Source organism: Odontesthes bonariensis, chromosome 16 (assembly GCF_027942865.1).
Source record: "Odontesthes bonariensis isolate fOdoBon6 chromosome 16, fOdoBon6.hap1, whole genome shotgun sequence".
In the NCBI taxonomy this organism is placed as follows: domain Eukaryota; kingdom Metazoa; phylum Chordata; class Actinopteri; order Atheriniformes; family Atherinopsidae; genus Odontesthes; species Odontesthes bonariensis.
In genome coordinates this window covers 12,716,674-12,744,587 of record NC_134521.1, presented here as the reverse complement: position 1 = coordinate 12,744,587, position 27,914 = coordinate 12,716,674, and the positions used below count along the sequence as shown (strand labels likewise).

The 27,914-nt window shown below is 41.2% G+C and overlaps 1 protein-coding gene across 14 annotated transcripts in view; it reads left to right on the top strand.

The window, feature by feature from the left end:
* The window catches only part of msi2b (musashi RNA-binding protein 2b), a 234,831-nt gene that overhangs the window by 113,679 nt on the left and 93,238 nt on the right, over nt 1-27,914 (top strand). For all 14 annotated transcript variants that reach the window (XM_075486264.1, XM_075486258.1, XM_075486262.1 and 11 more), the window contains exon 7: nt 23,891-23,939. In XM_075486264.1, coding sequence (XP_075342379.1) covers nt 23,891-23,939 — 49 coding nt within the window. The remainder of the gene's footprint in view (nt 1-23,890; nt 23,940-27,914) is intronic.

The following is a 27,914-nucleotide window of genomic DNA, read 5'->3' as shown; positions in this document are numbered from 1 at the left end:
TCTGATTGGCTTTTCAGCAAAGCAAATGAATGCATGAGAAGAGAAGAGGAAGTGAAGTCAGAAGGCAAATGGCTAACTTAACAAGTCATTGACAATCTCCTCTCCTTTGTCATCAAACTGAAGACGGATTGATAACCACGACGTAAGAGAGAGAAGCTTTGTTTGATATTACGGAGAATCACGAAGCACTGATATGTTTGCATTTTTTAATCTCCGTAGTCTTCTGCTTTTCCTTATTATATGACGAATGCACGAACCGCCCCCTTCTGCACTGGCAAGCTACGTCTTTTTCCGCAGGCATAGATTGTACAGCCAGACTGGCACTTGGAAGTCATCTTTGCAGTGTTCAAGTGCTTTTTTGTTAGTTCAGACGCTTGCAATGTGAGGAGACCCACGCCTTTCATCACCATTAGCCATTTATTTTGGTTAAAGAACCCAAACTCCACCATCTTGGACACGTAGGGCTGCCACAACAGTGACTTGATCAGCCTCCAGTATGAGAAGGAAGGATCTAAAATTTCAAATTAAATTGTAGTCATTTGAAGAGCCTGAAGACAGCAGCTCATCAACAGTGAATATGACTTGTAAAAGCTTCAGAGTTTCAGGGTTAAACTGTTACCAGCCAGCAACATGTCCATGATATAAACCCATTAGCTGTGTGCTCACAGAGCAAAATGAAGCTTCTTAAAGACATATAGGCTCCAAGTGCAATCTTTGAGCAGCTACAATATTTATTGCTTATATTTGTTATCTTTATGCTGGCTGCATGAAGATACTTGCAGTACTGATATCAACACAATAAGTGGCCTTAGCTGCGACGTGTTGTAAAAAAAACAGTGATTTCTGCTGCGTAAGTTCTGCATGATATAGACACCTGTTCCTCCGCAACGCCTCCTTCACAATCCCAGCTAGGGCGGTGAGTCTCCATCAGAAAGCTTCCCGCTGTGATGTGCTTGTGTGAAAAGTAATTGCGGGAAGAGTCCGGACTAAATTGTCCTCCCTTTCTTCTGAATGTCTCCGGCGTTTCGTGTGTGAATGCTGCTTTGGTGTTCCAGTAACCTCCCACTGTCCAAACACATGCATGTAAGGTTAATTGGTGATTCTAAAATGGGCGTTTGGAGTGTGAAAGTCCATGTCCTGTGCTAATCCTGTGATGGACTGGCACCCCGTGCGTCACAATCATCTATTCACCGTCAGCTGGTATAGACTCAAGCCTTCCCTGTGACCTTGAACAGGATAAAGTGGGTATATGTATATATTGGATGGTATGAAAATGAGATGAATTATGACCTGAAGCGATTTTAATACAAAAGCTCCTTTGTGTCAGTATATTAGAGAAAAAGATGTATTGTGGCATTGTTGGGGTTTAGGGGTACGCTGTGGTTAACGCCATCAACAGCAAGCCGGCTCAGGATTCAAACCTGCTCATTAGCTCGGGCCACACTGTGTGGAGTTTGCATGTTCTCCCTTTGCCTGTTCCATCCCATAATCCAAGGACACACATGTTTGCTTGACTGGTGATTTTAAATTGGTCTAATAGCATCAGATGCATGCCAATTCAAAGCAGTGTTTGCGGTTTGATCTTCAAACTTCGTCGACCGACCCGCACCGCTCCTATTAACTTTTGTGCCTCTTGTCCATTATTGCCAAAAACAACCTTAGAAAAAAAAAATAATACAGCAGTTTGTCACAAGTTATGTTAGTGAAGAAAATGAAACATTTGAAAGGCTCTTCTTTCTATTTTGTAAGTTGTTGGCAACTGCCTGGGGGATCTCCTTTTCATTGCACCGACATCACTGCACCCCATGTTGAGAACAAGTGCAAAATCCCCGGTGTGCTGATTCCACTCGTCAAAAAGAGAAAAGAAAAGAAAAACCAAATTATATGACTCAGGATTTGATTCAATCTTGAGTATTTTTAACACTTTTTTGCTGTACCTTGAAAAAATGAGTTCTGCTTTGGGATCCAGATCATTTCATCCTTGTGTAGTTGAATTAAACAGCCTCCCGATTAGAGTGTTACTGAACACCAGTCTCTAAATGTTTACAGTCATGATCATGCGTGACGGTAGATGTGTTGGAGGTAACATAAGTTTACACTCATAACATAAGTATGAGGAGTTATGATCAGGAATTACTGGCCTAAAAAAGTATTTTAAAAGTTTTCAGCAAGCTTTCTTTTTTAAAACATTTCTTTAACTTTTGTTTACTTGTGGTAGATGTCCCACCTTTCACACCTGTCCTGTGAGACAGCCCATTGCTACCTCAGTCAGTTTTTGGAGCCATTTTCCTTGTATTTTGTTGACCAAAGGCTTTGCCTGGCTTTGATAATTATTGTTATTATGTTTTCTAATACTGCCAGAAAAGTCAGCTTCTCAGTTGTTATACTGTAATTGTGTTAGTCTCATAAAATTGCTAATTACCTTGCTGTCACTCTACTAAACCATTGAAGTTATTTGAATGTGATTACAGTGTTATTTATTTTGAGCATTTCATGTCACTCTGGCTCTTTTTCTTTCATTTTGCACTTCATTGCAGGGTGTAACATGTCCACAAACTGTAGTTGACAACAAACCGAACAACAATATATCTTCTCCTCAGACTGTGACGGCTTGAAGGTTTTGGTTTACAGAAATTTTCATTTCACTCACTTGCCTTAGTTTTACCAGCTACAGGGACATAGTTAAATAGGCTTTTCAAATGTCCAGATTGTATGTTCCGCCATTCAGTCAGGAAGCGGAGGTTCCGGTTGTGGTCTATGTTCTTACCAATGGGGCAGATCTAAGCGTGGGCAGCTAGATTGATTGCCGCAACGGCCAGCAGAGCGGAGGAGGATCAGACATAGAGAGAGGTTCTACTAGATTACACAAGACTTGTCTGAGCTCAGGATTTCCTCGCCTTTTGTTGTAGAACCTGGCTTGTAGAATAGCACATCAAAGCTTCTCTCGCAGCATCTCACGTGGAATCATTTACACATCTGTGAAATCCACATTCATAAAGAAGACTATGAAACCACTCCTGCATTCATTATTGCAGAACTTTGACCAGAGACAAAGGTTAGGTGGACGACAGAAATGGTCTCTTTTTCAGAGCAGCATTCACAACCGCTCATTAATTCTATTTCTACTTTGAGTATTGGGTATTTGCTTTCTTCTTTTCACTCAGGCAAGCTCTCAATTCATTAGCCGATCCACTATGAATGTATTATTCAATGCTAGATTGGCGTTGCTGAGAGCCGTGTGTTTACCATAGCTCATGAAATATGTATCTGATGAATGGGTGTAAGCAGCTGCCTGATATAGCCATGATGAGGGAGAGGCTTCTGTGGCGATTGCAGTCACTCAAGGACAATCCCTCATAGGTGTTTTGGTTTTGTTGATTGTCTTACATGAAAGCTGTGGTGTGCAGTGCAGATAACACATTTACCTCAGGGTGTTTTCCGGTATCACTGATAAGTTTTCTTTTTCGACATTGCATGTTGAAAGATAAGAATTTTTACTTTTTTTCAATGCAAAAATGACCTAATCCTCTAATTGATCACAGGAAATGGAAAAATGTAAGACTTATTACAGACACACAACAAACACAGCAGCCAACTGCAACAAAATTATCAGATTTGTTAAAGTATTAGCGAGGCCAGGACATCCATAAAGAGCTGTTTGTTAGATGTCAACTGCTGTAATTATTACAGAGCTGGCATGGCTGAAATTATATTGAGTGGTCTAATGGTGTCTATGGAGAAAAAGCAGAATTGGGGTCATTTTTTTTACCCAGATGAAGTGGCTCACCACAAAGATGAATGATTGCTTTCTCTGCGTACTCCTGGGCTCATGGGCTGATTTAATTGAGTTAAATTAAACCTAAGCCAGGTAGAAATGGAGACAGAGAGAAAATCTATGCTGTCAATCTATAAAAGCCTTTAGGGCTTCGATCTGGATTACGTAGATTATTTTCCTGTCTGGTCACAGTCACACTTCATTCCTGTCTGTGGAGTCTGTATTCCTTAGTTACATATTGTTTAGATGGAGTATTGATGGCAAGTGCACTTAGATTTAACGGACAGAAAGCATGACCACATTTTCATGTTCATACGCATGCTCACATTTGTGTAATCAACACAAAAAATCATTGGAATTGAAGTGGGATCAATGAAATGGCTGTCTCACAAAAAAATAAAAAAATAAATAAAGATGGGAAGGAGCTGGCACTGAAAATCCCTGTTATATTGTTCTGGCACAATGATGGAGACACTCCTGTGGTGCAGCTTCTGCCATACAGTGCATCTGCTATAAATATAGCCTGCTGACTGTAAAGTAACTTCATTGACGTAGATACCTAATATGGTAAATGCATCACTTCCTGTAAATGCTGAGAAGAAGCAGTGCCCAAAGGACCCCGACAGAACATACTCGAGACAAACTTGATTACTGAAAAATTGTACAAACAATTTGTAATATGGCTTTGATGAGAAAAGAGCTGAGATTCATTGTTGTGCCTGTAAAGCTTAATGCATGCTTGTAAAAGCAGCAATATGTACTGTATGTCGGTTATGAAGATGAAGTTGTTTTCTCCTGACGTGTGGGCTGTGAGCGCATAAGCACAGCATCCAATGGAGTTAAATGGGAATTTAAATTAAAAAAAAAAAAGACAAGCAGTAATTCAGCAATCAGCAGATGATGGGGGGCATATGTTTCTGCCTGCCAACAGACACGAGGCATAGCTGCCAAATCACCCTTAAAAGGAAGCCTGGGCAAAGGGGCTTATCTCAATGTGTTGGTCTTTCTCTGCTCCAGCACGTTTTGCTGTATGTACACAGAGGCAGGGGCATGATCTCATACGTCTTTCTTGGTCTGTGTTTGTCTTGCTGTCTTTATTGTGGTCCCTGTGCTCTGTGTACTCACGGCCTCTTTCCGCTCTCCTCTCTGTCCCACAACTGCTTCAGCCCTTTGCTCCACCACTGCCCCACTCATCTTTTGTGCTTTCATAACAGGGTCGTCATCTGTTAGGAAAACACCTCATGTCCCTGACGATCTCAAGATGACATGCTGACTCTTCAAATGCTGTGATTAGCCAGTATTGTTTGAGCTTTCCATCCAGCAAAGCTGCTTAGGGGCACCAGATAAAGCCATGCTGTATGTTTATCTGCTACGTTTCAATCCCTCTTTGTGACAGTAGCAATGATACAAGGACAAGAGGGCAAGGGGATCCTTTCCTGCTGTATTAATATTAAGTTGAACATGTAGTGTTTGTTGGATGGGATCGAGAGGCAGCACTGCAAAGTGGGCAGCAGCAGCACTATCTGTGTAACCCCTTGATCAAACAAAATATAATACAACTAATGTTGAATTATTCTGTGTACCAGGGTTATTTTTGCTTTGATGTGCTATCAGAGGCTGTGTGTTTCATATTGAATTAGAAAAAGATAACTGCTGTGATCAGTAGAGGTGTCGTGCAGATGTTTTTATGCGGCTGTCGCTTCTTTTTTGTGCTTCATCAGCTTGATATTTTTAAGAATTACCTTAGCCAGACAAGGCAGGTTCTTTTCTATCATTGGTCTCTTTTTACACCCACTGAGTGCTGCTGGTTACTCACGAGTTTACTTAAAACACATGCCTTTTTTGGAAAATTGTTCTGTTCTCTGTACTCTGAATATTATTTAGACACCTACTGTTAAACTGGTAATTGATAGCTGTGAGATATATTTCTTTTAAAAAAAAAACTGTTTCGGATTGTCATGTCAGCACTCATTGCCAATTTAGTTACCAGAACTCACAGTTTTAAATCTTGGAGTCAGTGAACGTCACAATGAACATCTGTAACAATAACTATATCTTGTCATCCCTGCATCCCTTTCCTATTACCACAACACCTATCAACAAGATGGAAAGGGCCCATTTTACAGACAGCATCACAGGAGGAATACTGTCTGGCGCTGCACATTTGGTTCTAAAATAGCAACCCTTAGTCATCCAAGCACTCTCTGTTAGTAAATACTACATGCATAAGGGTCTGGCAGACTCAGCACATTTTAGCACATCCTGCTTCTCTCCCTGTTTTTGTGATTCCTCAAAAGATTAAGTCACTTTTGTGGGAAATTAAGTTGTTTATGTAAGAGATTGAGATGAATGAGAAGTGAGTTGATGCTGTGTTTTTAATGAAGTGCTGTTTTCATTCCCTTTGGTTTCTTTCTGTATAGTGTATGTTTGACTTTTTTTGGTTCTGTTTGTTGTAGACGGGAGAACATTCAGGTTGAGAAGAACATTTCACCAGCAGAAGATTATAGCGCCACAGATGAAGTTGTAAAGGTAGACTGAAGTGGACTGAGGGTCCAGTCCACCATTGGCTGGACACAGGAGTGCTGCTAATGAGCCATTTGGCTTTTAGCTGTTAGTCAAAGTGCATACTGACACATAAGTAGATGAGAGCAAAATGAAAAGACCATGCAGTAATGAGAGGTGGATAGACTGCTGGAGCACATTAAAGTTTTTGGCTTTACTCCCTGAAACAGTGATTGGAATTTTTACTTTATTACTCACATTTACATAAAACTATAAACTGGTACCAAAAGGGTTGGCTATCACTATCTAATTTGGAACTGAGTCAATATTTATTGAAACTAGAGTTTTGTTGGGGAAAAAAACACCAGTTACCATAAATGAATGTTGCCCAGTATTCAAACTGATGACATCACAGTGGTTTGACAGTGAATACTGCCAGTGCTTTCAGTATAACAGACACGACTAAATTAGTGAATGCAGATCTTTGCAGCCACGTGAATATGGAAAGGACAGGTGACCTTAAATTTCAACAGCTCAGGTAATACAGTAAGAGTAGATACTGTAAGGAAAAGTCCGATTCAACTAATGGTTGTGTAATCAGCCCTTCTCCATAGGTTTCATCAGCTTGCTTTAGTTCCATCCTCCACATGGCTTCACTGCGAGTGTTTCAGGAAGTGTTTCAGCAGCAAGGCATTTGTCACAGAGTCTTCCTGTTAGGATAAAGGCTCCAACTCTCAGTTGTTTTGACTGGATAGTCTGTGCCATAAGGCCACCATTGGTCCCTGCAGGCCTCGGTCTCCATAATAGGAGGTTTTGTGGACACAGACTTGGGTGACAGGCTCAAACAGCCTCGCACAGAATCCACCTGGAGAGCAACAGAGCACCGTTAGATTTCTTATTTCCCCTGGATAGACCAAATGCCCTTTCTGCTATCTTTGCTCAAGCTGAACTAAGCAGGAGTGAGTTTAGCCTTTTAAGGGGCGGACGCAAAACCACACCACTGTTAAAGAAATGGGTTGGCTGTCTGTGTAGCAACAGACAAAACAGAGCATCTTTACGAAGCAGAATATTTGTTACATTTTCAGTTTACTGTTTCCTGTGGCTGGAGCCTAAATTTATAGAAAATAAAGGACTTGCAAACACAGTTGGCAGGATTTGAAATTGGTGAAAACTATTGAGATCTTGATGAGATTGAAAGCTGCCAGAGAATCTATATGAATGATTATACCTGAAGTCTTTGTATAGACATGCATATATGTGGCGCACTCTTCACCATGTTGACAGAGTTTTTAAGTGCCTTTAGGTCACATGCATCTACGCACACTTGTGTGTTTTTGTTTGTGCATTTTCCTCTTTTACGTGTGTGCATGCTCCCAGAGGGGAAACAGGCTGTGTGGGGTGTTATCTGCGTCTGCAGAGGGTGACAGCTAATCGCCAACCCTGACAAACACTGGGGGAGAGGGGAGGGAAGAGCGAGGGAGAGGAGATGGCGCTGGGTAGGGGGATTGGCATTTGAATTCCACTGAGTAACCACAGAGCGCTTCGGATCCTGTCATCACAACCTCGGTTTGAGTTTAGACCTGAGCTGGACAACCGTGCAGCCTCCCACCTACCCCACTGACAACTAATATACCCCCATAAGTATAGGTACATAATAAGACAGGAGGCTGCTGCGAAAACATTGCGACAGTTCTTGATGACTTGAATAAATCTTAGTGTTTGCAGGTCCTGTCAGCAGCAGCTTTGATCTCCTATCTGCTGCTCATAAATGCCCAACCATATGTTGAATATCTGGAGAAATGCGCCTTTTTTGCAAAAGACGATGCTCTTCAGATTGTGCCTCATCAGGTGTAAATACATCAGCACTCAGGGTATTCGTCAACTGTGTCATTAGTCTTACCCGGAGTCGATGAAAAATGCATTTGTTGACGGTTTGCCTTGTATATGGGCTAATGCGTGCTGAGTTAGTTAGAGCTGCTGGTGTCGCCTGTTGACACAGAGATCAGAGGGCTGTGAGAGATGGCGAGATGCTGTCGTGAGATGGCGGCAGGCAGGCTGTGCTGGGAGAGAGGAGGAGAGACGAGACAAGACAAGACTGCAATCTAGTTTCCCTGGAAGAATTTGAAGTTGATTCACTCCCCCCGAGCTAGTGTCATTGTTGGTAAAGATACCTGATAGGTTACAACGTGGCAAATATCATATCTTGGAAATGTACAACGTCAGCGGGGTTTGCCCTTTGTGTAGCCCTGTAGTGTTTTTGTTTTAATGGAAATTAATGACGGCTCAGCTTGATTACCAATAGTGGGACTGAAACAAAAATCTTGTTCTGCATGGTGGCCTTCATGCAGCTTCTGGACTCCCTGCTGGAGCCAGTGTGGGTGGCAGTATTTGGACCAACCGGCGGCTGTCTGCGTAACTGTGATGGGTGTCATGCTGAGAGCTCCCATACGGAGAGGCCCTCATCTGCTCACAGTGTCACACCTCTCTCCACTTTGCTCTCTCTATCTGACCCTGTCACCAAGGCACAGAGTGACAGATCCAGGCAGACAGAAACCACATAAGAGACAGAGTTGGTAGCTTATCCTTTCAGATACAGGCGGAGCTGAAATCCTTGCCACATAAAATCAAAGATAGCTGTCAGATACTTGTACTGTGCACAGCGCTGGAGAGCAAGCAAATGGTGGTATCAGTGAAGAAGTCAAAGGTCTGCTGCTACACGAGAAAATAGGTTGCCATTCCTTCTTAAAGAACGTTGTATAAGTGCTGTCTGTATAACATGTATAGTGTATACAGTGCATATAAAATTTAAATGTAGGCATTCAGGCGACTTTTTGTTGAGACTCAGTTTTTCCATGTGACTGCACACAAGCTAATTTTCCTCTTTGTAAATGGTGTTGGGGTTCTTTGGAAATAATAGATGCAAACATTGTGTTTACATATCTCAACCCCGGATGACTTGTGATGGCCTGTTGCGGGTGACCACGGAGCATCTGTGTTTGGGCATTTGCACATCTACATCTGTGCACTTATGTTGTGCTGGGTGCTAATGACAGTTGGCATTTGGCAACTATCAGTGGATCGTTAATTAGTATTGAGAGGTTTACGGGAGAGGCACAGATTCCGGTCTATCTTTCAAACAGATGTGTGTTTGATCTGCTAACCCCGCTTACACACACACACACACACACACTTGCGTACACACATCGTCCATCCATAGCTCTGTGACTTATGGAAATGTCTATAAGCCTCTCAGTGTGCCGATATTGACAGCAATAGATCAAACCACAGAAAAACATCCGAAAAAGCATGGATGATAGTGAGGTCTGCTGTGATTCTGCCAATGAAAATGCATTTACAAACAGTGGAAAAAACAAGAGCAAGCATAGAAGAAGAAAAGTAAACTGAATAACTATCATTACAGTGTTGGTCTAATAACATACTCTACTCACAGCTCAGTCCAAGATACAGTATTTACTTTTTGATGCCTTCTTTTTCTGAAAAGAACTCATAAGTGGTGAGTGTTTTACCTGCCGTTGACAGTGGTCGGAGTGCTCTTAGTTTGGAGAAGCAGAACGTTTCCTGAGCGCCGAGCTAAAACTAAAAGCTACACAGATTGGGGTCACAAAAAAGAGCAAAGTTTTTGTCATTTTTGTCATCGTGGCTGTTTTGCACCATGGCACTTCTGCAGCAGACAGTTGTTTACTGTGCCCCGACACTTTAACAACCATAAAATATCCAAGTAGAAACCAGGACCCGCTGTTGGTTCCAAACTGCAACACCCACTTCATGCAGACCCACTCTATACAATCAGCTGATGCTGGAGTGTCCCGGTGTAATAATCTACGATGTATCTGACTGCTTTTGGAGTTTGAATTGTTTTAGATTGCAAAATATTCACTCGTACTAAGAGCTGTCTGACCGCTGTTTACTGCAGGTAAAGACACACTGCCCGTATGTACCTCAAATAACCCCATCTAAAAAACATGTAAATGTCCCTTTAAATCTTTCAGTTTGCCCTGGCAGGAAATTACACTTTCTTGCATTGTGTAATACATACTTATATCTACATAATATCACTTATACTTTCTTGCTCAAGCTTAAAAAAGCCAACTGTGTTGCTGTGTAACACTGTAATTTACAAAAGGAAACACTAAGACAGCATACATTTAAAATAAACTGACTTAAAGGGATAGTTCACCTCTTTTGACATAAACCCGTATGACATCCCATACTAGCAATATCATTTATGAAAATTTTCTTATCCCCTGCTGCGTACTGTCAGCCGAGTTCCAGCCTCATTTTGGTGTTGACGAAGCTAGTCCGGCAAGTTGGCTGGGGCCACAAAAATAAAGCGTTTTGCTTTTCAAAACAATATGCGTTCAAAAGAGTAATACATTTGCATCACAAAATTGTTATGGAGGAAAAAGTCAGACCTCACAATAGCTTGGCGCTATTTTCTCTCCCTTATATCACTGCATGCTGCCACGTGCCGACAGCCGCGCCTGTTAAGGTGTTTACCGCTCGGAAGCAGGGGACTGCTCGGTCTGCACTTCGGTCTGCACGGTCAACACAGCAGGCAGTGATATGAAGGTAGAGAAAATAGCGCCAAGCGATTGTGGCTCACAGTGGGGGGTAAGAAAATGTTCATGAATAATATTGCTAGTATGGGATGTCATACAGCTTCATGTCAAAAGAGGCGAACTATCCCTTTAAATGGTTGATTAGTTGCTTATCATTTTTATTTGATCAGTTTTGGGTTTCAGCTTTAAATTTGGGCTTTGTTTCTATAATCGGTTGTTTGTTTTAAAAGGTGATGTTTTACATATAAACTAACACTGTAAAAAGACCTAAAATTGAAATGTCATCAAAAGAGAACAAATGCCAGCACACAGTGGATCCACATTCCCTGAAAAATTGACATCAGAGGCCCAAACTGAACAACTTATCCAACAGGGATCTGTTTATTTTTTTTTTAAAGCCAATCTTTAACAAAACTGTACAGACTTTACAGGCTCTGGAGTGAAACATTATTATGGCTCTCACTAATGTCAGAGCCTTTGTCTGTTCAGTTAATTGTAGCGTAGTTGTCCTGATGGAATTGCTCTGTGACCTTTAGTATTTTTATTTCTTCAGCGCTTGTATTTGCTAAGTGATGGTATTCTGGCTGATTAGTGCACCGTCCCCAAACCCCACGCCCCCAGGGCAGGCACACACACACACACACACACACACACACATGAAGACACACAGTTTTGCGACACAATGTATTCACTCCCAATACCCCACTCCTATTGTTCTGCTTTATAACACAAGGAAAGGAGCATCAGTCAAGTATATTAGCTGGATCCTATTACTGTCACCAGATTGCCTCTCTGAGCCATCTTAAAGAGCCCCCAGACAAAACTTCCTGTCATGTTAATCCAAGCTTTAATAAATAGAGGGATGTGTAACCATATTCAAATAGGGAGCTCCTGTATTTGTGCTGACAAAGAGAGACGGGCTATCACAAAGTGACAGATGAAAGTGTTTTGCATGAGAAGGAGAAAAAAAAGTTTTTATCTGTGCTCATTCTCTCCCATTCTAGGGAGAAATGTCAGATCATTGAAATGGCCTTTAAAAAAAAAAAGCTTAAGCCTAATCTAAGTGAAACACTGCAGGTATTAGGGATGGTGTCCATTGTGAGTGAAATAAATGCGATTTAATTCAAGCTAGCATTTTTTTCATCCCTCTTGTTCACCTGTTGATAACAAAGGAACATGATACACACCTTGTCTCCACAGAGACATTTTTTGGTCGGATCAGTGAACACTGGAACAAACTGTCAATGAGAGCGTTCACTGATCCATGAATATGGAACGCCACTGACTGTTTTTTATTTTCAAGATGTTTTTTCAACACAGTTAGTAATGGCTTATTGTATCAGACCTTACTGTGTCATTTAGTCAAGCTGAGGTAGTCAAAGCTTTATTAGGAGCCTCTCGCATTTGTTAGTATATTTGCAGCCAACAAAGAGAGCTGAAATCCACCTCTCCATTTCAAGGCCAACTCTTTGCTCACTAATGTGAGCTAAGAGGTGTGAAAAAGAGCAAAGGCATGATCAGAGAGAATGACATGCTCTCTTTCAGGCTACATTATGTAGCTTGTTGCTCTTCCACTCTGAATATTCTAAGCATGTTTGTTTTCCCTGCTCTGTGAATGAAAGGCTTCATGTTAGTTGAGATTACAAAGGTTTCCCAATCACTCATGTATATGCAGCGTTATTCTAAGGCATCTCTTCTGAATTACTTGGTGTGGTGGGGCTTTCAAATGCAAAAGCCATGCTATCTAAACATTTTCCATTGCATATTGAGTGTATCAAATATCCTTTAGTAATATTAAAAAGGATAATAAAAGCCATAGTTTTCACAATCCCGGTACAACTACTAACAACAAGTGTTAATTGTTCCTATTAGCCATGTTTGGTGCTACTTTCACTGAGCAAGACAAAAAGGTAAGATCAATAGATGAGGTAGTCAGTGAGCTGCTTGAACTCTTTTTCTGTCAATCACTGAGGTATATCCTTGACATGTTCATTATTTTCCGCTTGTTGATTCTGACAGGTGTTACAAGTTGGACGGCTTCTAACAAATGGATTAGCCACACAAATGAGGATGAGAAGGCAAGAAGCAGCAACGAAACACTTGATTCTACATCAAATTAGTGCTGGGCGGTATACCGGTTCACACCGAATACCGGTTTATAATTTCGTTATGATATGAATTTTTAATATACCGCCAAACCGGTGTATTTGATTACACAACGGGGGGAACGCTGCGTCGCGCGACATTGTTTGAGACGGGACCCTTTTCAGTGTTGCGCTTCCAAAAACGCATGTTTACTGTCTATTTTTAACTCTATTTAAAAAATACTCGTATTCGTTAAGCTGCATTTCCTTTCCCTGCTCTCCCTCCGTCTCTCTGTCAGCCTACACACACACACACACACACACACACACACACACACACACAGCCCCTCCCCTCTGTGCACACCGCGCGTGTCTCCATCAGCGAGATCATCCCTGGAAGCTTGCTAGTTTCAGCTCAACCGAAAGAAGACGGCTGGCAAAATTCACAAAAGGTTGGTATCACGTGCAACCTTATAAAATCACACATTAAAAAGTCCTATAAAAATATTTTATATTTTTAATACAATGTTGTCCCGCCCGACCCGACCCATAGCAAACAAGCGATTACGCCTTCTTTATAAAGTTAACTAGTCGCAAGTTTGCCGTTAAAAAAAAAAAAAAAAAAATGTAGTTGGGTTGTCGAGGTCAAAACACTAGCAGCTGTGAATCAAATAAAGTAGGTTTTTTAAACTCTTACACTGAATGTTTGCTGCTTCAATCCAGATGAGTATTGAAAAATATTTTCCGCGATTGAAAAAGAGACGTGTTGAGGATGAGGACCAGCCTGTACCGGAGGTATCAGTCTGAAACAGCTGAACAGTCCGACCAGTGTAATTAGCTATGTTATTAATTTGTTTACAATGAAGATGTGAATATTAATACAATGAAGTTCTGTGTGACCAATTATTAACGAAGGAATTTTTATTTTAATTTTTAATTCTGTTCTCAATCTGTAGAAAATGCTGTGAACACCTAATTATGCATGAAAAAAAATACCGTGATATACCGTGAAACCGTGAAAAAATACCGTGATATGTATTTTTGGTCATACCGCCCAGCACTACATCAAATCAATAAGAACATTTTCATTTGGCTACTTTGTTCTTCATACTTGGTTGGGATATATCTGAGGCTGTTCTTTACCCCCAATCAAACCTAACGCTACATATAGAGACGGCCCTCTAAAACGTGACGGTGGAGACTGGAAAACCTAAAACTGTCCTGGTAGATTTTATTTCTCAGTCTCTGAAGAAACTAGAAAACGTTTGAGAGACTAAATCTTAAGCTCCTATTGTAAATGACTGGCTTCGCCTTCTTGCTTATCAATATTCTTTAGGTCCGAAGATAATATCTTAATGTCTTTTTTGATCCTGGTCATATTGGGTTGAGAGAGTTTAAACATTCTCATGAACTTAAAGTCTTTAGAATATTTGATATATAAATATTTGTTCATGTTAATATTATATTCTGAATATTTTTCTTCCAAAGGCACATTTAATATTACTAACAGAAGTAGCAGCAGTGAGGTTAGAAATGGATTATTTGAATAATTGGACATAAATTCAGTTGCGCAACATTAAAATTACATAATGACAACAATTCAACCGTAACGCCACTGTTTTACTCATTCTCATAAATTCAACTCATTTTAACAAACCTCTTCCCAACCACCTCGTCAAATTTGCACTGTTCTCTCCCAGTCTCCCCAAACATTTTATTGTGTGCTCTGACCTTTTTCTGCCCTCCAGTCAACACTGCTCGCAGCTATTTTAACATTAACAAGGACGGAATAGGGGGTGCATGATGTAAAACGCCTGTCGTTCATGTGTGTGTGTGTGCGTGCGTGTGTGTGTGTGTGTGTGTGTGTGTGTGTGTGTGTGTGTGTGTGTGTGTGCGTGTGTGTGTGTGTGTGTGTGTTTGTGTGTGTGTGTGTGTGTGTGTGTGTGTGTGAGTGTGTGTGTGTGTGTGTGTGTGTGTGTGTGTGGGTGTGTGTGTGTGTATGTGTGCCTACAACAAGAAAAATCTGATTGGCTTTCCAGGGGGAAGGACATCATTTTAAATAAGTCCTCAATGTTAAACTGTTTGCTCTAGGGCTAAGGGATTGCTCACCTCTCCAAATACTATTTTAGCTTGAAAGCACAATATTTCCTGGCCTGAGCTTTCACATGGGAGAGCGGGAGGGGGGGGAGCCCTGGTGCAGCAGTTTCATGGAGGTGGCTTGCAGGCATACTCCATTCTGACAGAATGAGGAGGCACTCTGCAAGAGTGTGGCGGAGAGGAAAGGGGCCCTATTAATAAAATGACTCCATAATGGGTAGTTCCCTGCAGCTTGGCAAAGGAAGACAGGCGGATTGATGGACGAGGCCAAGTCCTACTTCCTCAAGCATACTGAGCTCAAACTGTGTGGACATGCCTCTGTTATGCCAAGACAGGGTCAGACCCTGCAACATACTGAAGTCTCATTCACGTAGGAAGGAAGATCGTATAAATGATTTCCTGTTCAGTGTAAGGCCATGATTATGATCAGTTTGGGGGACGTGTTCCATACGTGTGCAGTCGGTCAGCATCTTTGGACACACACCTTGCTCTTTACCAAAGTCTGAGCAGTGTCAGTCCATAGATTATTACACATTTGGTTCTGTTATTATATTCTTGCAAAGCTCCTTTTTTTTATGATATAATAAGTGTTCTGGCTTTTTTTCAAACGCTACAATATGCTCTCAAACACAGATGGTTGATTTGGAGGACACAGCGAGACACGATCTACCTTAAATGTAATCTCAACTCAAAGTGAGAAAATAGCGGGTAAACAAGAATCCGTGGGTGACAATATTATATTTTCATGATGTACCCATAAAACTGTATACGCTAGAAATATGCTTCATTTACAAGAAAGTGGTGTCTGAATGACTCATTTTTAACAGTTTGTTTCAAGGGAGCAGGCTTGTGCTGAGTTGTGCTAATGAAATATTCTTGTGGCACAACAGTGATACAGTCTGCTCTGACAATATCGCAGCATCCTGAAGGCATCACTCCATCATGCTTTTATTACATCTTTGTGTAACATTACATTGATGAGAGTGGCCTCAGCATGACTGTCTTTTTAATTGTGTATTTGCTGATCTGAAAGCTACACAGAGCTCCATGCTAGGATCTGTACCAACCATTTCAACAACGCTCCAAGGCAGCCGGTGACACACAAAGTTCTTTGTTTGAATATACATCAGCTTCTATCTCCATAGCGACCTCCTTGGATGCCGAGCAGGAGACCTCATAAATATGTAATCCTGACAGATTTGAGGAATTGTCTTCCTCAACTGTTTCTCTCAAGCCATTTTGTTAATGTCAACATGAAGGAAAGTTACCGCAATAAATGTTGACAATCCGCCAATGGTGTATATCATTAATAATTACTTACACAGGAACGTCTGTGGAATTACTGCTGAAAAGCATGTGAATCCATTCCAGTCTGTCAGTTTTTTCTTTCTGCGCAGTTTAAAGAAAGGATCAAATTAATTATACCGCTAAGCTAATTTCCTGTGTGTTGTCTTTCAGTGAGCTTCATCCATAGTGTAGTCGTGTAAAATATAATACATGACAGGTAAGATGTTGAGTTATACCTCCAATAAGTTACGATAGTGTTCAACTTATGTGGTTGACATTACTGAGTTATCTTTGTGGTCCCCTCATTTCCTGTCTGTCTTCAATAACAACTGTCAGAAAAATAGCTTTAAAAGCATTTTTTAATCGGTATGCAGATAAACATTATTTAAAAGCATCTCGAGGAATAAAGTTTTGCTTTTAAAAAAAAAAGTATAAAAAACAGACGGGTTTAATAAATGATAAAGTGAAATGGGATAGACAGAGGAGACAGCAGATAAGCGTGTCTTCAGCCTACAGCACTGTGCTTTTTTATCTGTATGTGCATGGCGTGTGTTCAGTTCACGCACTGGGCGTGCATTTTTATCACGTCTGTGCGGTTGCCACTCATCCATTATATTAAGGAATATTCTTTTTGGGGGGAAAAAGGGTTATGTTCCACTGTGAGCATGGCTGCCCTCGCCTCTTGCTGTGGAACTGAACCAAACAGCTCACCCATCTAGGCTCACACTTAAGAACAGTGTCCCTTTTTGCCACTTTTTCTAATTGCAAGAGCTTAAAGAGAGCTAAAATTTTGCCCCCTGCTCCTTGTTAAAGCACCACTTGTAAAAGTGCTCAAGCGTGGATGCAGCACACTGCAGCTGAACATTCTCAGACAATGATATGGATTTCCGCCACAGATGAACAATTGAAAGGGTTGTCACAAATTTGTCCATTGTCACTGGGTCGCTATCATTTCTCTGCTAATTGCCATCATTGTAATAGAATATTAGATGCTCTTGATGAAGTGTTGATGAAGGGGCAGTGCCAGTTGAGTTTTCTCCTTGACCGTAACCCTAGTATGTCTCAGTAGTGATAATAATGTGATACCTCAGTGATTCTGAATTCTGCAACCTCTCTCTGTGCCCCCTCTGCTGTAGGCAGTGGTGCAGGTTGAGCTAAAGGCTGAAACCTTGGGAGAAGGCAAGGATTCACTCCCTCGCTCAGAGACACTTGAGAAAAAATGGATCTTTCCAACAAGGGGCCTCAAACAAGGGTCCTCCAGTTAAACAATGGTCTTTCCTTTCTATTTGTGATTTTACTGTAGAGGTCCAAAGTGGTTCAAATAACCTGTATTTATTGTCTCTAAAAACCATGAAGCTAGAAGTTGAATTGGCCACAAATAAGTTTGAGCATCACCTGATTAACTCAGATGCAGTTAGTGCAGACTGTGCCTCTGAGTTTGTGTTGTCAGTACAATTCTCTGTGACACTTGACATTAAAACTAATTCCAAATTTTCCTGACAGCATCACACACGGCTGTTTCACAGTTCAGAGCAGTTCTTTAAACTTACACAAAGAAGGATATTCAAAGAGTGTAATAAAGGCAAGAAAGAGACCGCTGCGTACCCAGTGTGAGCAGCAGAAAGCTGCACCAGGTGCCAACACAAAAAGAGCCTTTACAAAAGGGATGGCACAGCTACCAAAGGTCAATATCTGTGGCTCGGCCTTTGTTCCTTTGGCATCAGATATGATCTATATCAGTGTCTCCCCCCAAATTGCAGGAGAGCTCCTCTGTTAGCCTTCAGCTGTGAGCCGAATGTAAATGTGCATGTGACACCTATCTAAATCGCTGTCATAATTCATTTCCAGAGACCTTAAATCTCTCCCTGTCACCTGGCACCTCTGCTGTTTTCCTGTCTAAAAACAGAGCACATTAGCCTTTATTGATGTGTTCGTCCTTTGATACATAATTCATCACTCAACAACCTTTTTTTTTTTTTTTTTTTTTAAATTGTTATGGGTTTTTCAGAGGTTGTTCGAACAAATGGATCGAAACAGATAAGGCGGCTTTGCCCGGGTCGGGTCAAGTTTCATGTCGTATGACACGATCCGGATACATTTTATTATTTCTTTTTCCCTGAATGTGTTCAAACAGAAGGATGAAGAATGATGTGAATAATTTAGCTTATGACAGTTTAAAAAAACCCAAAAAGAATGTCTGTAAATCTTCCAAAGATGCATTTAATGCCAAATATCATTGCTAATCTATCAAACCAGCCAACCTGTATAAGACATTAAACATGCCAGCTGGGACAGCATCACATGGGGGGAAGTTGCTGCTTTTTTTTTTCTACTGCAGACATAAGACATTGCAGGTAATACACGATACAAAACAGTATAGGAGTAGGTTTTAAAGGACAGATGTAATATTAAGGGTGTATCAAGAGACAAAGTTGGTTAGTTGCATCAGGTTATATTCATTCAGTATATGTAAATGTTTATGTCCGAGTAACATAAGTGTGTGTTTGCACACCTTTGCTCTACATTGTCAGTCAAAGATAAATAGATGGTGGCAGGCTAATGAAGAGTGTGAGGGGTAGAAGTGTCGAATACCCCTTCAAAACAAATAAATAGACAAATATTACAATGCAGAATTCAAAAGTAAAAATTCAGAAATACAATAACATCATTGTCTTTCCTGCCCTGCTTCTCCTAACTGCCACTATCATCACAATCACCACTAAAGACCCAATAAAATTGACACGGTAGGGAAAACGGTTCATGTAGCCGAGCCACTGGCACTGCAGAAGGAGTGTGGCATCACCTGAGGAGGGTGGTGTCTCATTAGGATGGGCAAACATGGTGAGACCGACTGGTTAGAGATACCTTTAAGAGTTTTTTATTTTAGCCATGTTTCGGGTTGCTCCCAGGCCTTTAAGGAAGGGGACTGACCCAACATGGGATTAAACAAATGTTTGCCCGACCAGGCACTGAATGAGTAAAACTTAACACATACTGGAAGATGTAAGATATTTAAGCCCGACTTGATGTCTTTACAGCCAAAGCAGAATTGCTGGATGATAACAAATTAAAAAGAGGATGTAAAGTAGTCGTATAGTTACACTTTCTGAGCCATAGTTTGGGTTACAGAATGGAATTTACCTCACATAAAAGTTATACTGCGAAGAAGCCAACATTTCACACACCTAATATACCCCTGACAGCTCTTTTTTCAAAGGGGGTTAGGTGGTTCAGATGCGTTTGCCTCAGGCTTAGTTAAAGAACTGCCCGGCCTTTTGCCCGCTGACTGTCTTCCAGCTGCCTTCTTTTTAGTGGTCATGGACTGTTTCAGTGCATATACCACAGTGAAATAGACTTTTGCTCTTTTCTTCATTGCCACAAAAGGCCAGGCACTTCGCTGGAGTTCCCATTCCCCTTTTACATAGTGATAAGACAGCCATTATCCTTTGAACCTTTCTTTTCACTGCACCAGGAGAAAAGGAAGAGTGAAAGAGAAGGAGGAGGAGGACAGAGAAAGATTTCTTCCCTGAGGTGAGCCTAGCCTCACCTCTGTGTGGCGGGCTTTTTTGTGAGCAGTGAAGAGGTCCTTAACCTTCTATCAGATGGAGGCACACAGTTGTGTTCTGCTTGAATAACTACATTGAAAAGCCCTGAAGCACAGGAGATAGTTCTATAGACTCTGCAAGTGGCATAGAGAGGGAGGGAGAGAGACGGACAGACAGACAGACTGAGAGAGAGCGAGAGAGGGTGGGCGGGGGGGGACTGTATTGTATGACCTGCTGGAGTGTGACCCTCACATGATGTGCACATTCTTTGTTAAAGTGCCCATCAGTGTGAGTCTGTGTTCTTTGTTGGACAGGTCTCGCTGACAGGATGGTCCTTCTCTAATAATGTCAAAACAACACGGTTCACACGTTTCTATAACACACCTCCTTTCATGGAGCTCAGGTTATTTTACAAAGTAACAGTCCTGCTGCTCTCAGGCTGTAAATGGCTTTACAGTCGCAGCACTATCAATATTACAGTGCAGATATTTGAATGTCACGTTGGATGAAGGGCTCGTGATGGCTGATGATACTGCGGGCTACTGTCATTATTCAAACCGGTCGGATTTCATAGAGACTCATTTGTTAACTTTGATAGGAGCATCAAACAAGTGAAACAAATCTCATATGTCATGGTGTACAAGTCAAAGTGCAGTGCAGCAATGATGCTGAGGTGTTTTTCCTCCAGGTACTGTTCATTACAGAGTCATCCACATGTTTTACACATCATTTAGAAGATTTTTTCTTCTTTAAAGAATATTTCACGTGACGTATTTCTCATCGCAAACCTTGACTAAAGAAAAAACAACAACGTAAGGCTATGTGTGTGTATGAGCTCTTAATGAACTGGTATCTACAGTACTTCCTAAGCGCTTTAGGGCTTGTTGAGCCAGCTCAACAGTCAGAATGAAGTCATCACTGAATAAAAGTAAGTTAAGCTTATTAGCAGTTGGTACTAGCTGGATAAGTCGCATTAGATTTTTTTTGAAAATGGATGCAGAAGGGTATTCCTAGAATACTTTTACTACAATTTGGATTAGTTTCTGAAAACCTGGGCGTAGAATTTATGTACAAATTTAGTTATGAGCTCATTGTTTTTGACAATATGAATATATTTGTCAAAATCGTGTACCAGTTTAGTTCAAGGCCCTTTCTGTTTAGGTCATTGCTGTTAAAAACGTGAAACTTTATAGGGCATCAGTCATTGTTAAACAGATGCATTTCTTCAAGTCTTAAAGAAAACTGAAAATGCTCTGTTAGCCGTTTTGTCTGAGCGTCTACTGATGCATGAAGGTGCTTGGCTTTTTCCAGTATTTCTGGTATTAGGTGACAGAAGTCAAATGCAATAAATTTCTGTCTCCCATGTAAATGATCACAGGCTGTCAGCCACACTTGTCAAATTAAACGTTTACCATAGTTGGTAAACATGCCATTCCATCTTAACTCTGCAGCGCAGCTTTCGTGCTGTCAGACGTTGAGGCGTGAATGCTTTCTGGGTTTTATGAGCAAAACTGGCCCAAATCAAACTTCTCTCACCTTTAATTTCACCACAGCGTGATTAACTGGTGCCCAGCGTAACAATGGAGGTATTGTACTGAAGAAAAACAATCCCGATATTTCGCCGTGTTCCTCAAACTCAGCCAATGAAATCCCAACCCTCGGCTCTACAGATTCCAGTTATCCCACTTCCTCTCACTTTAATGTCATTTTCCTTTGATTGCCTGGCATTAGACAGAGGTTAGATTGGATGACATTCTAAATGCTTGTTTATAACATTGTTGCTGCAGGTGATATTGCTTGGCAGTTTCTCTGTTTCTACACCAGTGTAATGATTTCCTACTGCACAGTCATCAGAAAGCACATTTTTCAGAGACTCTGCAAACTTCATTATTTCTGCCATATTTTTGTGTTCCTCTGCTTTGTCAGCAAAGGGAAAGCGTTCATGGAGACTAACTTTGTCAGTAATCGTACAAGACTCCCAGCTTCAGCACCACTGTTGCTGCTCTTATGAAAATGAACCCCACACTACGGATTGGTATTGTTTTCAGACTTTTAACTCCTCACATACACTCTCTTACTTTCAACCTGCAATTAAGGGATTTTGTCCTTGATGATTTAGTGTAGAAACTGAGGATAGAATCCCTTCCAATTAAAACAGGTTTGTGCCTCATTCACACAACAATTACTGTACCTCACTGCAGCACATATCTCGTGCTTCTTTTGTTATAAGATGGTCTGCTTGATTTATTTTACATCCATTGTTTCGCTTCGTCACGGCTGGTGCTGTGCTGCTTGCTTTCAACACTCCTGTAGCTCAGTAAAGGATGCCCCAGCATTCTCCTGTAGGTTTCAAATCAGTGATTTAGCTAAATATGTGTTTATTTTTGTTTGTTTTTTTGAATGAATAGATGTAGAAAAATACAGACAGCAACAGTGCCTCTTTATAATGGGCTTTAGTTTAGTATGTAGCACCATTTACTTCACCCAATCTCACACAAAGTTAATAACAAGAAAATTAAGTAACTCCTTGCACAACAGTGAGAGAAAACACTGCCAAACTTGTACAGAAATGAAGCCGATTAATAAGTGAAGCAATTTCATAACAATGTAATTTCTACTCTACATAATAATTATATTAGAAGTTAGAAACAAGAACACTTCATTGTTTCACACCGTTTCATTTAATGCTACAGCAGCCTATTAAAACATTATGTATGTAGACAAATTACAACTTAAATTTGCATTTTGGTGAACGACACACACAACCCACCACCCACAGCTGCTAAAGTCAGAAGGTAAGGAATCTGACTTTTTGCCGGGAAAGTTGCTTCATGCAATCTCTATTCTCCATATCAACATAATCAGGGTACTGCCTATTTTTAGGTGTACCGTGTAAATGGGTTACTTCAAGACCTTATGTGTTGCCCTCTATTTTTGGCAATTTGAAATATTTTGGGGAGGTGCAAATAAAGTGCCTGGGAGCCACATGTGGCCTGTGAGCCATGCAGCGAGTAACCGGGCCCCACAAGCTGTGCCAGCGTCTTGTGTGCCAAATGTGCAGCAAGAGAGCGCTAGTCTGCCTGGCTGCCAGGCACTTCTCTTTATCCAATCAGACAGTTCGGCTTGAGTAAGACCCCTATTCTCGTCTCTTCCCATCTCTCTTCCCAAGCTTTGTAACCCTTGCATGAAAAACACAGATGCATGCTTTCTCCCCCTGCACAGCATCAAGCCTCCTCAGTGCACTTTTACACTTACCTACAGACTCTAACCAGGGGGTGAATGGAGCAGAGTGTTCCCTCTTTGTTTCTGTCTGCTGATGCTCTCTACTTCTGAGCTTTTTTATTTATATATATATATCTTTTTTTTTTTCTCCTAAGACAAAATCACAGGCTAAATGACCATGTCTCAGTCTGTTTTTTAAGCATTTCATCAGAGTTATAGAAAGATGAGTTTGTTGGGGATGTCTGAGGGAAAAATGCTGTCTGTCTGTGTGTGGCTTTATTGGACATGATGAAGGATGATATTATGGTGGATGCTGCTGTTGCTGCGCCTGTGAGATGAGGAAGGATCCCATTTGTCTCGTGCCCGCTTGGTGTAATGTGTCTATCTGTCAGTCTCCACAAGACTGGACGTTGGTGTTCATCAAAATAAGCATAATGTCAACACTGCTTCCCATTTTTACTGCCGGTCATTATTGTTCATTTTCTCTCCCGTTGCCACTCTTCACTAAAACTAATCCAGACGATGAGTAACATCGCAGGGACTGCATGGTTTTCAGCGAAGACAAAAATTACAACGTGCGAATGGGAAGGGGAATGGCAACCTGACTATAATCCTGTGATCACAGACTGATTATGTGGATGAGAGGTGGTTAGAAAGAAATAGGTGTAAAGCAGTAGGAATATAGATCCTAAGCATAATTACAGTGAGTAGATTAGATGTGATTCTGTCGGGGGAGGTGATGGGAAGTATTTGCAGAGAAGATTAAGCTAATGTCAGTGCTAATTTTATGTCTTCCAGGTTGACGATGCCATGCTTATGTTTGATAAGACTACTAACAGACATAGAGGTAAGTGCAAACCTTCTGTTCTCGTTCACCCCCATTTTTTTTTTCTTCAGTCTTTTCAGAAAGGTGAGAAAATAGTCATTTTATGTCCTTTCCCCATGAGATAACACAGAACAGTTCCATTTCACATGATATTAGGTGTACCATCTGTTCAACAATGGGAGCGTGTCAAAGTAATCAATAAGCTGGTACGGTGTTTAGAATGTTTGAGCGTTAGCCGGTGTGTGTGTTTGTCTGTGATGATGCCGGTGTGAGTGTTTCAGAGAGGTGCTTAAAGGGTGTAAAGATTGCGAGATGGTGGGTGCTGTGCAGTCAGATAACAGCATGAGATAAGACCCAGAAGAAGCACTGACTTTATCGCTCTATCTCATCAACTCCTTATCTGAGATGAGAGGACATTTCTCTCTCAAGCAGAGGACTTTCCAAAGACAGGTTTTCCTCCCTGTGCCACAATGCGGTGTCGGTTTATTTTTGTCTAGCAGCATGCTTTTCGCTAAGCTTTAACCAGCAGCAAACAAATATATACATGGTGTGGTCACTCATTCAGGGCCCTGTTTACTGTGTGATCTTTTCTTTAATGTTTTTTTCATACCGTTGCTATGTTAAAGTAACTTTTCGGAGACAAACTGTCCTTGGCTGTTTACGCGACTGTGCGTGAGCAGTCGACAGGCACTGACAGGTATTCAACAGGAAAAAGGAACTCTGGTTGTCACAGCAGTCAGCTCACTTGTAGGCAGAGCTGCCATGGCAACATCTCTCTGTTCTCAGCCCTGTTTGCCATATAAATGTATATATTTGTTTGCAGTGAGAGACGATACTTTTCCAGCTGTATAAAAGTTGAAGTATAGCTCGGCTTCAGATCGAAAGCGGGATCAGTTTGTGAGGGACCTTCATCTTTCTTCTTCTACTGTATCTCCATTAGTTGACGTGTTTGTACTCTGTGTGTGTGTGTGTGTGTGTGTGTGTGTGTGTGTGTGTGCGCGCGCGCTGTGCAAATAAACTCTGGTAAACAGTTTCCTAAGTGTGAAACATGTGAACTATAGTGGAAGTGATCTATGGCTTTGAGGGGATTTTGATCTGTAGTGACAGAACCCAGTGTGAGGTCTGCTGTGAGACGAAGGCTTTTCTCTGAGTCTCTCTTATTTCTCACTCTTCACTCTCCTGTCTGCTGTACTGCCAGCCCTCAGAAAGGAACTGGGCGCCATGCTTGGAGAGTGTGTGAGGCATTTGTCTTCGGGCAGCAAAATGCCCTTCAAAATGAAGACAATGAAGGAGAAACGGCCTCTTTGGCAATTTTCTGATGACTGCGGACATATTTATATTGAGTGTGACATGGAGGGAGAAGGCAGGTGCGTTTGGACCACCCAGCATTTTGATATTTTGTTCCAGTTGGAATGTGAAACATGAGATATTTGATGCTTTCATCTTCAAAGCACAACAGGTCTTCCGAGTAAATTGCATATAATATTAAAAACCAATAAGAGTGTCTCAATAATTCATTACAGCCATTGGTTCAATTGTGTAATATTAATGGCTTAGTTGCCCTGTGACCACAAAGGAAACGACATTGAATATCAGTGAAAGTCGTTCCTTGGTCTACTCCAGATCCAGTGATGGGCATCTGGCAGCTCGCAGTCCAAATCAATTTCCCACCTGTTTTCATTTTATCTCTCAGATTGAGTCATGAAAAAATAATTTCTGGGATTTTTTGCAGCACTGTACTCGCTAGAAATAACACATTTCTTTTCAACACCTCAAATCTTACAGTATACAGTCTTTCTAGGATTGCAGTGGCTATTTCATGATTGCAAGCATCTAAAACAATAGTTCTCTTTTAGCATTTTGTACTTTAAAAGTAGCATGGGGGAGAGCATATTTTTAACTTCTAATTTCACAATCTGTTGTCATGGAGTACACCTGGAATGCTGTCCCACCTGCAACTCTTTCTAAGTGTGCGGCATCGCTTACGTCTGCAGTTGCATTAGCTGCAGTACCTGAAATGTCTAAATAAAGGGGTCAGGATGAAGGGTGTTTTTTTTTTTGCTGAGACAAAACAAGTAAAACAACGCTAATGTTCCAGCAGCCTGTAGGATATTTGCTTGTACATTTTCACTGATTAAATCTAAAATATAATGACACCTTTCAGAGCTGATGTCTTGTTGCTGTGGCACACAATGACTTCACATATCCTCATTTGAATGTTTCCTCTGTGCCTTTTTACTTTTCTCCTAGGGCTCGTTTTTACACGAGTCTCTTTTGGTATATTACTACCATGCTTTCTATTTGTTTTGAGGGGTTTATTGTGTATGAGATGCATGATCAACACTTGATTATGAGTGTGTTTTCTTTGGGGCTGTGGCGAATTGGATAGAGGACAAACGTCACACTCCACTAGTAGCAGCATTGTCCTTCAGACAGTCCCTGCGAGCCTGGCGAAGCGACAACCGGAGGAGACATTCTCTACCCTTCTCGTTTTTCCCGATATTTTTTCCCCTCTCTATCTCTCCCAGTCATTCAGGTCTTCCTTTTCTTCTACAGTCACACTATTTCCGTCTCTACACCATCTTCCCATCCTACCTGTCTTCACCATCTCTGTTTCTCTTGTCTTTTTCTGTCCGTCTCTCCTGTTAGAGGACACTCGCTGTAAGCAAAGCTCTTCACAAAGGCACACGCTGCACACCATCTCCTTGGCATTTAAAGGAGGAGAATACGGCCAATTGTGTTGGAAATTGAACTCTCTAAAGCCTTCCTTCCCACTGCAGCAGTTCATTGTGGGTGAGCTCAGTGTCTTTGGTGAGCGGCTTGGGCTGTCCAGAGGTTGATGCCAGAGGGCGCCTATTGTTCCGTGTTCCACTGCAGTGTCCCCACAACTCTTCCTCCCTTCAACCTTCCCTTCAACCTTCCCTTCTTCCCCTGATATTTGTCTTGTGACAGAAAAAAAAATATCAGGAAAGTGTTTATTTCTATATCTTATATCTTAATGTATGTTTAACTTTTTCTTACTGGGGTGGATGTATTCAGTGGTGTGGGAGGTCTGGATTTCAGCATGTTCCAGAACCCAGGCTTGAGCAAGGTCGTAAGCACATGTCAGAGATTACACATACCAGTCATCACTCCCAGCACCCTCAGCATGACTTCTGGATGACAGGACGAGCTGTGCAGGTGGGAAATGAAAGCTTTTGGAATAGCCAAAAGTCAGAATCGTTCTGTCATCCTTTACCACCTCTTGTCCAGCAGACTGACATATGATCTATGATCTAAAATGTGATTTTACTGTCAAACACAATTGGTGGTGACAAAAAGAGTGTTTCACAGGTGAGAAAAATGGCTTGTCCTAAAGGCAGGGATTGAGGCTGTGATGAAAGAGCAGCAACCGTCATCATCAGCCAAAGCATTCGGGTTTGACTCCTGAAAGAAAAGGTCCAGTAGATAATGGATGAATTCTTCATCTTGCTACTCATACATGTATTCTACGTGCTGCTCTGACACACAGTGATTAAGCCCTCCTCTCCACCACATTACCTCTCTTCATCTGCACATTTTGAAGCAACAAACACAAATAATCCTCACGGGACTTTTCAAAAGGAAGATATATAGCATACACATACACTTGGTCTGATTAGATTTGATTGTTTTGATTATTCACAAGCAGCTTCTCAGCGTCATGCCTAACACACACAAAAAAATCCCAATGTTAAATGATGCTTCTTCAGCTATAAATAGCTGATTAATTGGGTCAAAAGTGCATGTCACAGTGAGTTTGATTCCTTCTTTCCTAAAAGCCTGCGTTAGCCCTGCGGTTTTCATCAAGTATGAAAGATTTTAGCTACTTATTTCAAGTGGCACCTATAACTGCTTTGGGTGACGCACACACACATACATGTTCCAGCTCACCTTTTTTAATTACAGCATTAAGTAAGCTGATGAAATCCGAGTGTAACTTTCTTTCATATTTCTCTACAAAAGTTTGTAACCAGA